This window comes from Ascaphus truei, unplaced genomic scaffold (genome assembly GCF_040206685.1).
Source record: "Ascaphus truei isolate aAscTru1 unplaced genomic scaffold, aAscTru1.hap1 HAP1_SCAFFOLD_467, whole genome shotgun sequence".
Classification (NCBI taxonomy): Eukaryota; Metazoa; Chordata; class Amphibia; order Anura; family Ascaphidae; genus Ascaphus; species Ascaphus truei.
The window spans coordinates 256029-270738 of NW_027456798.1; the positions used below are offsets into that span (position 1 = coordinate 256029).

Sequence of the window (14710 nt, forward strand, 5' to 3'; positions counted from 1 at the left end):
ACTCTGTGATACACTCTGTGATACACTCTGTGATACACTGTGATACACTCTGTGAGACACTCTGTGATACACTGTGAGACACTCTGTGAGACACTCTGTGATACACTCTGTGATACACTCTGTGATACACTGTGATACACTCTGTGAGACACTCTGTGAGACACTCTGTGAGACACTCTGTGAGACACTCTGTGATACACTCTGTGATACACTCTGTGAGACACTCTGTGATACACTCTGTGAGACACTCTGTGAGACACTCTGTGATACACTCTGTGATACACTCTGTGATACACTCTGTGATACACTCTGTGATACACTCTGTGAGACACTCTGTGAGACACTCTGTGATACACTCTGTGATACACTGTGATACACTCTGTGATACACTCTGTGATACACTGTGATACACTCTGTGAGACACTCTGTGAGACACTCTGTGAGACACTCTGTGATACACTCTGTGATACACTGTGATACACTCTGTGAGACACTCTGTGAGACACTCTGTGAGACACTCTGTGAGACACTCTGTGAGACACTCTGTGAGACACTCTGTGATACACTCTGTGATACACTGTGAGACACTCTGTGATACACTGTGATACACTGTGATACACTCTGTGAGACACTCTGTGATACACTCTGTGATACACTCTGTGATACACTGTGATACACTCTGTGAGACACTCTGTGATACACTGTGATACACTCTGTGAGACACTCTGTGATACACTGTGATACACTCTGTGAGACACTCTGTGATACACTCTGTGATACACTCTGTGAGACACTCTGTGAGACACTCTGTGAGACACTCTGTGAGACACTCTGTGAGACACTCTGTGAGACACTCTGTGATACACTCTGTGATACACTCTGTGATACACTCTGTGATACACTGTGATACACTCTGTGAGACACTCTGTGATACACTCTGTGATACACTGTGATACACTCTGTGAGACACTCTGTGAGACACTCTGTGAGACACTCTGTGAGACACTCTGTGAGACACTCTGTGAGACACTCTGTGAGACACTCTGTGAGACACTCTGTGAGACACTCTGTGATACACTCTGTGAGACACTCTGTGAGACACTCTGTGAGACACTCTGTGAGACACTCTGTGAGACACTCTGTGATACACTCTGTGAGACACTCTGTGAGACACTCTGTGATACACTCTGTGAGACACTCTGTGAGACACTCTGTGAGACACTCTGTGAGACACTCTGTGATACACTCTGTGAGACACTCTGTGAGACACTCTGTGAGACACTCTGTGATACACTCTGTGAGACACTCTGTGATACACTCTGTGAGACACTCTGTGAGACACTCTGTGAGACACTCTGTGAGACACTCTGTGAGACACTCTGTGAGACACTCTGTGAGACACTCTGTGATACACTCTGTGATACACTCTGTGATACACTCTGTGATACACTCTGTGAGACACTCTGTGAGACACTCTGTGAGACACTCTGTGATACACTCTGTGAGACACTCTGTGATACACTCTGTGAGACACTCTGTGAGACACTCTGTGAGACACTCTGTGAGACACTCACGGCTCTGGGACAGACTGCAGCCGCAGGACAAGAAGAGACATCAAAAAGAGAGAGAGCTCTGCAGTCTGCATCTGGGAGACATCCGAAAGACAGACCTGAAACACAGACAGTGTGTTCAAAACCCACTCCTCAGAGACCACTGCTCTCACTCATACTCGAGACATACCCTTCCCTCCAGCAGAGAGATCACAGACTGCAAAGCGTGACTGTCTCTTGCGAGACGGTGACACATATCAACGCTGACGTGACAGCAAGAATACAAAACCTGCCGAGAGAGAGAGGTGTGTCAACGAGACTGTCACACACAGGGAAAGAGAGAGGTGTCAGCGAGACTGTCACACACCGAAAGAAAGAGAGGTCAGACAGACAAGAGAAAATGACAATTACCTTGAGACTGCTGAGAGCACAGTTGGAGCGCTGGAGTCCAGTGATGAAGCTCTCAAAGAGAGCGCCTTTCTCCGAGATAAACATCTCTGAGACATAAAGTGAGACCTGAGAGACAGAGAGCGAGACCTGAGAGTGAGACCTGAGAGACAGAGAGTGAGACCCGAGAGACAGAGAGTGAGACTTGAGAGACAGAGAGTGAGACCTGAGAGACAGAGAGTGAGACCCGAGAGACAGAGAGTGAGACTTGAGAGACAGAGAGCGAGACCTGAGAGTGAGACCTGAGAGACAGACCCGAGAGACAGAGAGCGAGACCCGAGAGACAGAGAGCGAGACCCAAGAGTGAGACCTGAGAGACAGAGAGCGAGATCCGAGAGACAAAGAGTGAGACCAGAGAGGGAGACCCGAGAGACAGAGAGTGAGACCCGAGAGACAGAGAGTGAGACCCGAGAGACAGAGAGTGAGACCCGAGAGACAGAGAGTGAAACCCGAGAGACAGAGAGCGAGACCCGAGAGTGAGACCCGAGAGACAGAGAGTGAGACCTGAGAGTGAGACCTGAGAGACAGAGAGCGAGATCCGAGAGACAAAGAGTGAGACCAGAAAGGGAGACCCGAGAGACAGAGAGTGAGACCTGAGAGACAGAGAGCGAGACCCGAGAGACAGAGAGTGAGACCTGAGAGGGAGACCCGAGAGACAGAGAGCGAGACCCGAGAGACAGAGAGTGAGACCTGAGAGACAGAGAGCGAGATCCGAGAGACAAAGAGTGAGACCAGAGAGACAGAGAGTGAGACCCAAGAGACAGAGAGTGAGACCAGAGAGGGAGACCCGAGAGACAGAGAGCGAGACCCGAGAGACAGAGAGCGAGACCCGAGAGTGAGACCCGAGAGACAGAGAGTGAGACCTGAGAGACAGAGAGCGAGACCCGAGAGACAGAGAGTGAGACCTGAGAGGGAGACCCGAGAGACAGAGAGCAAGACCCGAGAGACAGAGAGTGAGACCCGAGAGACAGAGAGCCAGACCCGAGAGACAGAGAGGGAGACCCGAGAGACAGAGAGCGAGACCCGAGAGACAGAGAGCGAGACCCGAGAGACAGAGAGCGAGACCCGAGAGACAGAGAGCGAGACCCGAGAGTGAGACCCGAGAGACAGAGAGCGAGACGCGAGAGATAGAGAGCGAGACCTGAGAGACAGAGAGCGAGACCCGAGAAACAGAGAGTGAGACCTGAGAGACAGAGAGCGAGACCTGAGAGCGAGACCCGAGAGACAGAGATCGAGACCCGAGAGACAGAGAGCGAGACCCGAGAGACAGAGAGCGAGACCCGAGAGACAGAGAGCGAGACCCGAGAGACAGAGAGCGAGACCCGAGAGACAGAGAGCGAGACCCGAGAGACAGAGAGCGAGACCCGAGAGACAGAGTGAGACCTGAGAGACAGAGAGCGAGACCCGAGAGACAGAGAGCGAGACTCGAGAGACAGAGAGCGAGACCTGAGAGACAGAGAGCGTGACCAGAGAGACAGAGAGCGAGACCCGAGAGACAGAGAGCGAGACCCGAGAGACAGAGAGCGAGACCCGAGAGACAGAGAGCGAGACCCGAGAGACAGAGAGCGAGACCCGAGAGACAGAGAGCGAGACCTGAGAGACAGAGAGCGAGACCTGAGAGACAGAGAGCGAGACCCGAGAGACAGAGAGCGAGACCCGAGAGACAGATAGTGAGACCTGAGAGACAGAGAGCGAGTCCCGAGAGACAGAGAGCGAGACCTGAGAGACAGAGAGTGAGACCCGAGAGACAGAGAGAGAGACCCGAGAGACAGAGAGGGAGACCCGAGAGACAGAGAGCGAGACCTGAGAGACAGAGAGCGAGACCCGAGAGACAGACCCGAGAGACAGAGAATGAGACCCGAGAGACAGAGAGCGAGACCTGAGAGACAGAGAGCGAGACCCGAGAGACAGAGAGCGAGACAGAGAGCGAGACCTGAGAGACAGAGAGCAAGACCCGAGAGACAGACCCGAGAGACAGAGAATGAGACCCGAGAGACAGAGAGCGAGACCCGAGAGACAGAGAGTGAGACCCGAGAGACAGAGAGTGAGACCCGAGAGACAGAGAGTGAGACCCGAGAGACAGAGAGTGAGACCTGAGAGACAGAGAGCGAGACCCGAGAGACAGAGAGCGAGACCCGAGAGACAGAGAGCGAGACCCGAGAGACAGAGAGCGAGACCTGAGAGTGAGACCTGAGAGACAGAGAGCGAGACCTGAGAGACAGAGAGCGAGACCCGAGAGACAGAGAGCGAGACCCGAGAGACAGAGAGTGAGACCCGAGAGACAGAGAGCGAGACCCGAGAGTGAGACCCGAGAGACAGAGAGTGAGACCTGAGAGACAGAGAGCGAGACCCGAGAGACAGAGAGCGAGACCCGAGAGACAGAGAGTGAGACCCGAGAGACAGAGAGCGAGACCCGAGAGTGAGACCCGAGAGACAGAGAGCGAGACCCGAGAGTGAGACCCGAGAGACAGAGAGTGAGACCTGAGAGTGAGACCTGAGAGACAGAGAGCGAGATCCGAGAGACAAAGAGTGAGACCAGAGAGGGAGACCCGAGAGACAGAGAGTGAGACCTGAGAGACAGAGAGCGAGACCCGAGAGACAGAGAGTGAGACCTGAGAGGGAGACCCGAGAGACAGAGAGCGAGACCCGAGAGACAGAGAGTGAGACCTGAGAGACAGAGAGCGAGATCCGAGAGACAAAGAGTGAGACCAGAGAGGGAGACCCGAGAGACAGAGAGTGAGACCCAAGAGACAGAGAGTGAGACCAGAGAGGGAGACCCGAGAGACAGAGAGCGAGACCCGAGAGACAGAGAGCGAGACCCGAGAGTGAGACCCGAGAGACAGAGAGTGAGACCCGAGAGACAGAGAGTGAGACCCGAGAGACAGAGAGCGAGACCCGAGAGTGAGACCCGAGAGACAGAGAGTGAGACCCGAGAGACAGAGAGCGAGACCCGAGAGTGAGACCCGAGAGACAGAGAGTGAGACCTGAGAGTGAGACCTGAGAGACAGAGAGCGAGATCCGAGAGCCAAAGAGTGAGACCAGAGAGGGAGACCCGAGAGACAGAGAGTGAGACCTGAGAGACAGAGAGCGAGACCCGAGAGACAGAGAGTGAGACCTGAGAGGGAGACCCGAGAGACAGAGAGCGAGACCCGAGAAACAGAGAGTGAGACCTGAGAGACAGAGAGCGAGATCCGAGAGACAAAGAGTGAGACCAGAGAGGGAGACCCGAGAGACAGAGAGTGAGACCCAAGAGACAGAGAGTGAGACCAGAGAGGGAGACCCGAGAGACAGAGAGCGAGACCCGAGAGACAGAGAGCGAGACCCGAGAGTGAGACCCGAGAGACAGAGAGTGAGACCTGAGAGACAGAGAGCGAGACCCGAGAGACAGAGAGTGAGACCTGAGAGGGAGACCCGAGAGACAGAGAGCGAGACCCGAGAGACAGAGAGTGAGACCCGAGAGACAGAGAGCCAGACCCGAGAGACAGAGAGGGAGACCCGAGAGACAGAGAGCGAGACCCGAGAGACAGAGAGCGAGACCCGAGAGACAGAGAGCGAGACCCGAGAGACAGAGAGCGAGACCCGAGAGACAGAGAGCGAGACCCGAGAGACAGAGAGCGAGACCCGAGAGTGAGACCCGAGAGACAGAGAGTGAGACCCGAGAGACAGAGAGCGAGACCCGAGAGTGAGACCCGAGAGACAGAGAGTGAGACCTGAGAGTGAGACCTGAGAGACAGAGAGCGAGATCCGAGAGACAAAGAGTGAGACCAGAGAGGGAGACCCGAGAGACAGAGAGTGAGACCTGAGAGACAGAGAGCGAGACCCGAGAGACAGAGAGTGAGACCTGAGAGGGAGACCCGAGAGACAGAGAGCGAGACCCGAGAGACAGAGAGTGAGACCTGAGAGACAGAGAGTGAGACCTGAGAGACAGAGAGTGAGACCCGAGAGTGAGACCTGAGAGACAGAGAGTGAGACCTGAGAGACAGAGAGAGAGACCTGAGAGTGAGACCTGAGAGACAGAGAGTGAGACCTGAGAGTGAGACCTGAGAGACAGAGAGTGAGACCCGAGAGACAGAGAGCGAGACCTGAGAGACAGAGAGTGAGACCTGAGAGTGAGACCTGAGAGTGAGACCTGAGAGACAGAGAGTGAGACCTGAGAGACAGAGAGTGAGACCCGAGAGAGAGACCTGAGAGACAGAGAGTGAGACCTGAGAGACAGAGAGCGAGACCTGAGAGTGAGACCTGAGAGACAGAGAGTGAGACCTGAGAGTGAGACCTGAGAGACAGAGAGTGAGACCCGAGAGACAGAGAGCGAGACCTGAGAGACAGAGAGTGAGACCTGAGAGTGAGACCTGAGAGACAGAGAGTGAGACCTGAGAGACAGAGAGTGAGACCCGAGAGTGAGACCTGAGAGACAGAGAGTGAAACCTGAGAGATAGAGAGCGAGACCTGAGAGTGAGACCTGAGAGACAGAGAGTGAGACCCGAGAGTGAGACCTGAGAGACAGAGAGTGAGACCCGAGAGACAGAGAGCGAGACCTGAGAGTGAGACCTGAGAGACAGAGAGTGAAACCTGAGAGACAGAGAGCGAGACCCGAGAGACAGAGAGCGAGACCTCAGAGACAGAGAGCGAGACCCGAGAGACAGAGAGCGAGACCCGAGAGACAGAGAGCGAGACCCGAGAGACAGAGAGCGAGACCCGAGAGACAGAGAGCGAGACCTGAGAGTGAGACCTGAGAGACAGAGAGCGAGACCCGAGAGACAGAGAGCGAGACCTGAGAGTGAGACCCGAGAGACAGAGAGTGAGACCTGAGAGAAAGAGAGTGAGACCTGAGAGACAGAGAGTGAGACCCGAGAGTGAGACCTGAGAGACGGAGAGTGAGACCCGAGAGACAGAGAGCGAGACCTGAGAGACAGAGAGCGAGACCTGAGAGACAGAGAGCGAGACCCGAGAGACAGAGAGTGAGACCTGAGAGACAGAGAGTGAGACCCGAGAGACAAAGAGCGAGACCCGAGAGACAGAGAGTGAGACCTGAGAGACAGAGAGCGAGACCCGAGAGACAGAGAGCGAGACCCGAGAGACAGAGAGCGAGACCCGAGAGTGAGACCCGAGAGACAGAGAGTGAGACCCGAGAGACAGAGAGCGAGACCCGAGAGTGAGACCCGAGAGACAGAGAGTGAGACCTGAGAGTGAGACCTGAGAGACAGAGAGCGAGATCCGAGAGACAAAGAGTGAGACCAGAGAGGGAGACCCGAGAGACAGAGAGTGAGACCTGAGAGACAGAGAGCGAGACCCGAGAGACAGAGAGTGAGACCTGAGAGTGAGACCTGAGAGACAGAGAGCGAGACCTGAGAGACAGAGAGTGAGACCCGAGAGTGAGACCTGAGAGACAGAGAGTGAGACCTGAGAGACAGAGAGTGAGACCTGAGAGTGAGACCTGAGAGACAGAGAGTGAGACCCGAGAGACAGAGAGCGAGACCTGAGAGACAGAGAGTGAGACCTGAGAGTGAGACCTGAGAGACAGAGAGTGAGACCTGAGAGACAGAGAGTGAGACCCGAGAGTGAGACCTGAGAGACAGAGAGTGAAACCTGAGAGACAGAGAGTGAGACCTGAGAGTGAGACCTGAGAGACAGAGAGTGAGACCCGAGAGTGAGACCTGAGAGACAGAGAGTGAAACCTGAGAGATAGAGAGCGAGACCTGAGAGTGAGACCTGAGAGACAGAGAGTGAGACCCGAGAGTGAGACCTGAGAGACAGAGAGTGAGACCCGAGAGACAGAGAGCGAGACCTGAGAGTGAGACCTGTGAGACAGAGAGTGAAACCTGAGAGACAGAGAGCGAGACCCGAGAGACAGAGAGCGAGACCTCAGAGACAGAGAGCGAGACCCGAGAGACAGAGAGCGAGACCCGAGAGACAGAGAGCGAGACCCGAGAGACAGAGAGCGAGACCCGAGAGACAGAGAGCGAGACCTGAGAGTGAGACCTGAGAGACAGAGAGCGAGACCTGAGAGTGAGACCCGAGAGACAGAGAGTGAGACCTGAGAGAAAGAGAGTGAGACCTGAGAGACAGAGAGTGAGACCCGAGAGTGAGACCTGAGAGACGGAGAGTGAGACCCGAGAGACAGAGAGCGAGACCTGAGAGACAGAGAGCGAGACCTGAGAGACAGAGAGCGAGACCCGAGAGACAGAGAGTGAGACCTGAGAGACAGAGAGTGAGACCCGAGAGACAAAGAGCGAGACCCGAGAGACAGAGAGTGAGACCTGAGAGACAGAGAGCGAGACCCGAGAGACAGAGAGCGAGACCAGAGAGACAGAGAGCGAGACCCGAGAGTGAGACCCGAGAGACAGAGAGTGAGACCCGAGAGACAGAGAGCGAGACCCGAGAGTGAGACCCGAGAGACAGAGAGTGAGACCTGAGAGTGAGACCTGAGAGACAGAGAGCGAGATCCGAGAGACAAAGAGTGAGACCAGAGAGGGAGACCCGAGAGACAGAGAGTGAGACCTGAGAGACAGAGAGCGAGACCCGAGAGACAGAGAGTGAGACCTGAGAGGGAGACCCGAGAGACAGAGAGCGAGACCCGAGAGACAGAGAGTGAGACCTGAGAGTGAGACCTGAGAGACAGAGAGTGAGACCTGAGAGACAGAGAGTGAGACCCGAGAGTGAGACCTGAGAGACAGAGAGTGAGACCTGAGAGACAGAGAGCGAGACCTGAGAGTGAGACCTGAGAGACAGAGAGTGAGACCTGAGAGTGAGACCTGAGAGACAGAGAGTGAGACCCGAGAGACAGAGAGCGAGACCTGAGAGACAGAGAGTGAGACCTGAGAGACAGAGAGTGAGACCCGAGAGTGAGACCTGAGAGACAGAGAGCGAGACCTGAGAGTGAGACCTGAGAGACAGAGAGCGAGACCTGAGAGTGAGACCTGAGAGACAGAGAGTGAGACCTGAGAGTGAGACCTGAGAGACAGAGAGTGAGACCCGAGAGACAGAGAGCGAGACCTGAGAGACAGAGAGTGAGACCTGAGAGTGAGACCTGAGAGACAGAGAGTGAGACCTGAGAGACAGAGAGTGAGTCCCGAGAGTGAGACCTGAGAGACAGAGAGTGAGACCTGAGAGACAGAGAGTGAGACCTGAGAGTGAGACCTGAGAGACAGAGAGTGAGACCCGAGAGTGAGACCTGAGAGACAGAGAGTGAAACCTGAGAGATAGAGAGCGAGACCTGAGAGTGAGACCTGAGAGACAGAGAGTGAGACCCGAGAGTGAGACCTGAGAGACAGAGAGTGAGACCCGAGAGACAGAGAGCGAGACCTGAGAGTGAGACCTGAGAGACAGAGAGTGAAACCTGAGAGACAGAGAGCGAGACCCGAGAGACAGAGAGCGAGACCTCAGAGACAGAGAGCGAGACCCGAGAGACAGAGAGCGAGACCCGAGAGACAGAGAGCGAGACCCGAGAGACAGAGAGCGAGACCTGAGAGTGAGACCTGAGAGACAGAGAGCGAGACCCGAGAGACAGAGAGCGAGACCTGAGAGTGAGACCCGAGAGACAGAGAGTGAGACCTGAGAGAAAGAGAGTGAGACCTGAGAGACAGAGAGTGAGACCCGAGAGTGAGACCTGAGAGACGGAGAGTGAGACCCGAGAGACAGAGAGCGAGACCTGAGAGACAGAGAGCGAGACCTGAGAGACAGAGAGCGAGACCCGAGAGACAGAGAGTGAGACCTGAGAGACAGAGAGTGAGACCCGAGAGACAAAGAGCGAGACCCGAGAGACAGAGAGTGAGACCTGAGAGACAGAGAGCAAGACCCGAGAGACAGAGAGGGAGACCTGAGAGACAGAGAGCGAGACCCGAGAGACAGAGAGCGAGACCCGAGAGACAGAGAGCGAGACCCGAGAGACAGAGAGTGAGACCTGAGAGACAGAGAGTGAGACCTGAGAGACAGAGAGTGAGACCCGAGAGTGAGACCTGAGAGACAGAGAGCGAGACCTGAGAGACAGAGAGTGAGACCTGAGACCTGAGAGACAGAGAGTGAAACCTGAGAGACAGAGAGCGAGACCCGAGAGACAGAGAGCGAGACCTGAGAGACAGAGAGCGAGACCCGAGAGACAGACCCGAGAGACAGAGAGCGAGACCCGAGAGACAGAGAGCGAGACCCAAGAGTGAGACCTGAGAGACAGAGAGCGAGATCCGAGAGACAAAGAGTGAGACCAGAGAGGGAGACCCGAGAGACAGAGAGTGAGACCCGAGAGACAGAGAGTGAGACCCGAGAGACAGAGAGCGAGACCCGAGAGTGAGACCCGAGAGACAGAGAGTGAGACCCGAGAGACAGAGAGCGAGACCCGAGAGTGAGACCCGAGAGACAGAGAGTGAGACCTGAGAGTGAGACCTGAGAGACAGAGAGCGAGATCCGAGAGACAAAGAGTGAGACCAGAGAGGGAGACCCGAGAGACAGAGAGTGAGACCTGAGAGACAGAGAGCGAGACCCGAGAGACAGAGAGTGAGACCTGAGAGGGAGACCCGAGAGACAGAGAGCGAGACCCGAGAGACAGAGAGTGAGACCTGAGAGACAGAGAGCGAGATCCGAGAGACAAAGAGTGAGACCAGAGAGGGAGACCCGAGAGACAGAGAGTGAGACCCAAGAGACAGAGAGTGAGACCAGAGAGGGAGACCCGAGAGACAGAGAGCGAGACCCGAGAGACAGAGAGCGAGACCCGAGAGTGAGACCCGAGAGACAGAGAGTGAGACCTGAGAGACAGAGAGCGAGACCCGAGAGACAGAGAGTGAGACCTGAGAGGGAGACCCGAGAGACAGAGAGCGAGACCCGAGAGACAGAGAGTGAGACCTGAGAGACAGAGAGCCAGACCCGAGAGACAGAGAGCGAGACCCGAGAGACAGAGAGCGAGACCCGAGAGACAGAGAGCGAGACCCGAGAGACAGAGAGCGAGACCCGAGAGACAGAGAGCGAGACCCGAGAGTGAGACCCGAGAGACAGAGAGCGAGACGCGAGAGATAGAGAGCGAGACCTGAGAGACAGAGAGCGAGACCCGAGAAACAGAGAGTGAGACCTGAGAGACAGAGAGCGAGACCTGAGAGCGAGACCCGAGAGACAGAGATCGAGACCCGAGAGACAGAGAGCGAGACCCGAGAGACAGAGAGCGAGACCCGAGAGACAGAGAGCGAGACCCGAGAGACAGAGAGTGAGACCCGAGAGACAGAGAGCGAGACCCGAGAGACAGAGAGCGAGACCCGAGAGACAGAGAGCGAGACCCGAGAGACAGAGAGCGAGACCTGAGAGACAGAGAGCGAGACCAGAGAGACAGAGAGCGAGACCCGAGAGACAGATAGCGAGACGCGAGAGACAGAGAGCGAGACCCGAGAGACAGAGAGCGAGACCCGAGAGACAGAGAGCGAGACCCGAGAGACAGAGAGCGAGACCCGAGAGACAGAGAGCGAGACCTGAGAGACAGAGAGCGAGACCTGAGAGACAGAGAGCGAGACCCGAGAGACAGAGAGCGAGACCCGAGAGACAGATAGTGAGACCTGAGAGACAGAGAGCGAGTCCCGAGAGACAGAGAGCGAGACCTGAGAGACAGAGAGTGAGACCTGAGAGACAGAGAGAGAGACCCGAGAGACAGACCCGAGAGACAGAGAATGAGACCCGAGAGACAGAGAGCGAGACCTGAGAGACAGAGAGCGAGACCCGAGAGACAGAGAGCGAGACAGAGAGCGAGACCTGAGAGACAGAGAGCAAGACCCGAGAGACAGACCCGAGAGACAGAGAATGAGACCCGAGAGACAGAGAGCGAGACCCGAGAGACAGAGAGTGAGACCCGAGAGACAGAGAGTGAGACCCGAGAGACAGAGAGTGAGACCCGAGAGACAGAGAGTGAGACCTGAGAGACAGAGAGCGAGACCCGAGAGACAGAGAGCGATACCCGAGAGACAGAGAGCGAGACCCGAGAGACAGAGAGCGAGACCTGAGAGTGAGACCTGAGAGACAGAGAGCGAGACCTGAGAGACAGAGAGCGAGACCCGAGAGACAGAGAGCGAGACCCGAGAGACAGAGAGTGAGACCCGAGAGACAGAGAGCGAGACCCGAGAGTGAGACCCGAGAGACAGAGAGTGAGACCCGAGAGACAGAGAGTGAGACCCGAGAGACAGAGAGTGAGACCCGAGAGACAGAGAGTGAGACCTGAGAGTGAGACTTGAGAGACAGAGAGCGAGATCCGAGAGACAAAGAGTGAGACCAGAGAGGGAGACCCGAGAGACAGAGAGTGAGACCTGAGAGACAGAGAGCGAGACCCGAGAGACAGAGAGTGAGACCTGAGAGGGAGACCCGAGAGACAGAGAGCGAGACCCGAGAGACAGAGAGTGAGACCTGAGAGACAGAGAGCGAGATCCGAGAGACAAAGAGTGAGACCAGAGAGGGAGACCCGAGAGACAGAGAGCGAGACCCGAGAGACAGAGAGTGAGACCTGAGAGACAGAGAGCGAGATCCGAGAGACAAAGAGTGAGACCAGAGAGGGAGACCCGAGAGACAGAGAGTGAGACCCGAGAGACAGAGAGTGAGACCCGAGAGACAGAGAGCGAGACCCGAGAGTGAGACCCGAGAGACAGAGAGTGAGACCCGAGAGGCAGAGAGCGAGACCCGAGAGTGAGACCCGAGAGACAGAGAGTGAGACCTGAGAGTGAGACCTGAGAGACAGAGAGCGAGATCCGAGAGACAAAGAGTGAGACCAGAGAGGGAGACCCGAGAGACAGAGAGTGAGACCTGAGAGACAGAGAGCGAGACCCGAGAGACAGAGAGTGAGACCTGAGAGGGAGACCCGAGAGACAGAGAGCGAGACCCGAGAGACAGAGAGTGAGACCTGAGAGACAGAGAGCGAGATCCGAGAGACAAAGAGTGAGACCAGAGAGGGAGACCCGAGAGACAGAGAGTGAGACCCAAGAGACAGAGAGTGAGACCAGAGAGGGAGACCCGAGAGACAGAGAGCGAGACCCGAGAGACAGAGAGCGAGACCCGAGAGTGAGACCCGAGAGACAGAGAGCGAGACCCGAGAGACAGAGAGTGAGACCTGAGAGGGAGACCCGAGAGACAGAGAGCGAGACCCGAGAGACAGAGAGTGAGACCTGAGAGACAGAGAGCCAGACCCGAGAGACAGAGAGGGAGACCCGAGAGACAGAGAGCGAGACCCGAGAGACAGAGAGCGAGACCCGAGAGACAGAGAGCGAGACCCGAGAGACAGAGAGCGAGACCCGAGAGACAGAGAGCGAGACCCGAGAGACAGAGAGCGAGACCCGAGAGTGAGACCCGAGAGACAGAGAGCGAGACGCGAGAGATAGAGAGCGAGACCTGAGAGACAGAGAGCGAGACCCGAGAAACAGAGAGTGAGACCTGAGAGACAGAGAGCGAGACCTGAGAGCGAGACCCGAGAGACAGAGATCGAGACCCGAGAGACAGAGAGCGAGACCCGAGAGACAGAGAGCGAGACCCGAGAGACAGAGAGCGAGACCCGAGAGACAGAGAGCGAGACCCGAGAGACAGAGAGCGTGACCCGAGAGACAGAGAGCGAGACCCGAGAGACAGAGAGCGAGACCCGAGAGACAGAGAGTGAGACCCGAGAGACAGAGAGCGAGACCCGAGAGACAGAGTGAGACCTGAGAGACAGAGAGCGAGACCCGAGAGACAGAGAGCGAGACCCGAGAGACAGAGAGCGAGACCCGAGAGACAGAGAGCGAGACCCGAGAGACAGAGAGCGAGACCCGAGAGACAGAGAGCGAGACCTGAGAGACAGAGAGCGAGACCAGAGAGACAGAGAGCGAGACCCGAGAGACAGAGAGCGAGACCCGAGAGACAGATAGCGAGACGCGAGAGACAGAGAGCGAGACCCGAGAGACAGAGAGCGAGACCCGAGAGACAGAGAGCGAGACCCGAGAGACAGAGAGCGAGACCCGAGAGACAGAGAGCGAGACCTGAGAGACAGAGAGCGAGACCTGAGAGACAGAGAGCGAGACCCGAGAGACAGAGAGCGAGACCCGAGAGACAGATAGTGAGACCTGAGAGACAGAGAGCGAGTCCCGAGAGACAGAGAGCGAGACCTGAGAGACAGAGAGTGAGACCCGAGAGACAGAGAGAGAGACCCGAGAGACAGAGAGGGAGACCCGAGAGACAGAGAGCGAGACCTGAGAGACAGAGAGCGAGACCCGAGAGACAGACCCGAGAGACAGAGAATGAGACCCGAGAGACAGAGAGCGAGACCTGAGAGACAGAGAACGAGACCCGAGAGACAGAGAGCGAGACAGAGAGCGAGACCTGAGAGACAGAGAGCGAGACCTGAGAGACAGATAGGGAGACCCGAGAGACAGAGAGCGAGACCCGAGAGACAGAGAGCGAGACGCGAGAGACAGAGAGCGAGACCCGAGAGACAGAGAGCGAGACCCGAGAGACAGAGAGCGAGACCCGAGAGACAGAGAGCGAGACCCGAGAGACAGAGAGCGAGACCCGAGAGACAGAGAGCGAGACCCGAGAGACAGAGAGCGAGACCCGAGAGACAGAGAGCGAGACGCGAGAGACAGAGAGCGAGACGCGAGAGACAGAGAGCGAGACCCGAGAGACAGAGAGCGAGACCCGAGAGACAGAGAGCGAGACGCGAGAGACAGAGAGCGAGACCCGATAGACAGAGAGCGAGACCCGAGAGACAGAGAGCGAGACCCGAGAGACAG

At 56.2% G+C, this 14710-nt stretch overlaps 1 protein-coding gene across 1 annotated transcript in view; it reads right to left on the reverse strand.

Moving 5' to 3' along the window:
• Nucleotides 1–14710, reverse strand: part of LOC142484918 (serine/threonine-protein kinase 36-like) — a 132051-nt gene that overhangs the window by 72087 nt on the left and 45254 nt on the right. The window contains exons 7-9 of the mRNA XM_075584171.1: nucleotides 1962–2066; nucleotides 1741–1839; nucleotides 1575–1669 (exon numbers count right to left, since the gene is read on the reverse strand). Of these exons, the coding sequence (XP_075440286.1) occupies nucleotides 1575–1669; nucleotides 1741–1839; nucleotides 1962–2066 (299 nt within the window). The remainder of the gene's footprint in view (nucleotides 1–1574; nucleotides 1670–1740; nucleotides 1840–1961; nucleotides 2067–14710) is intronic.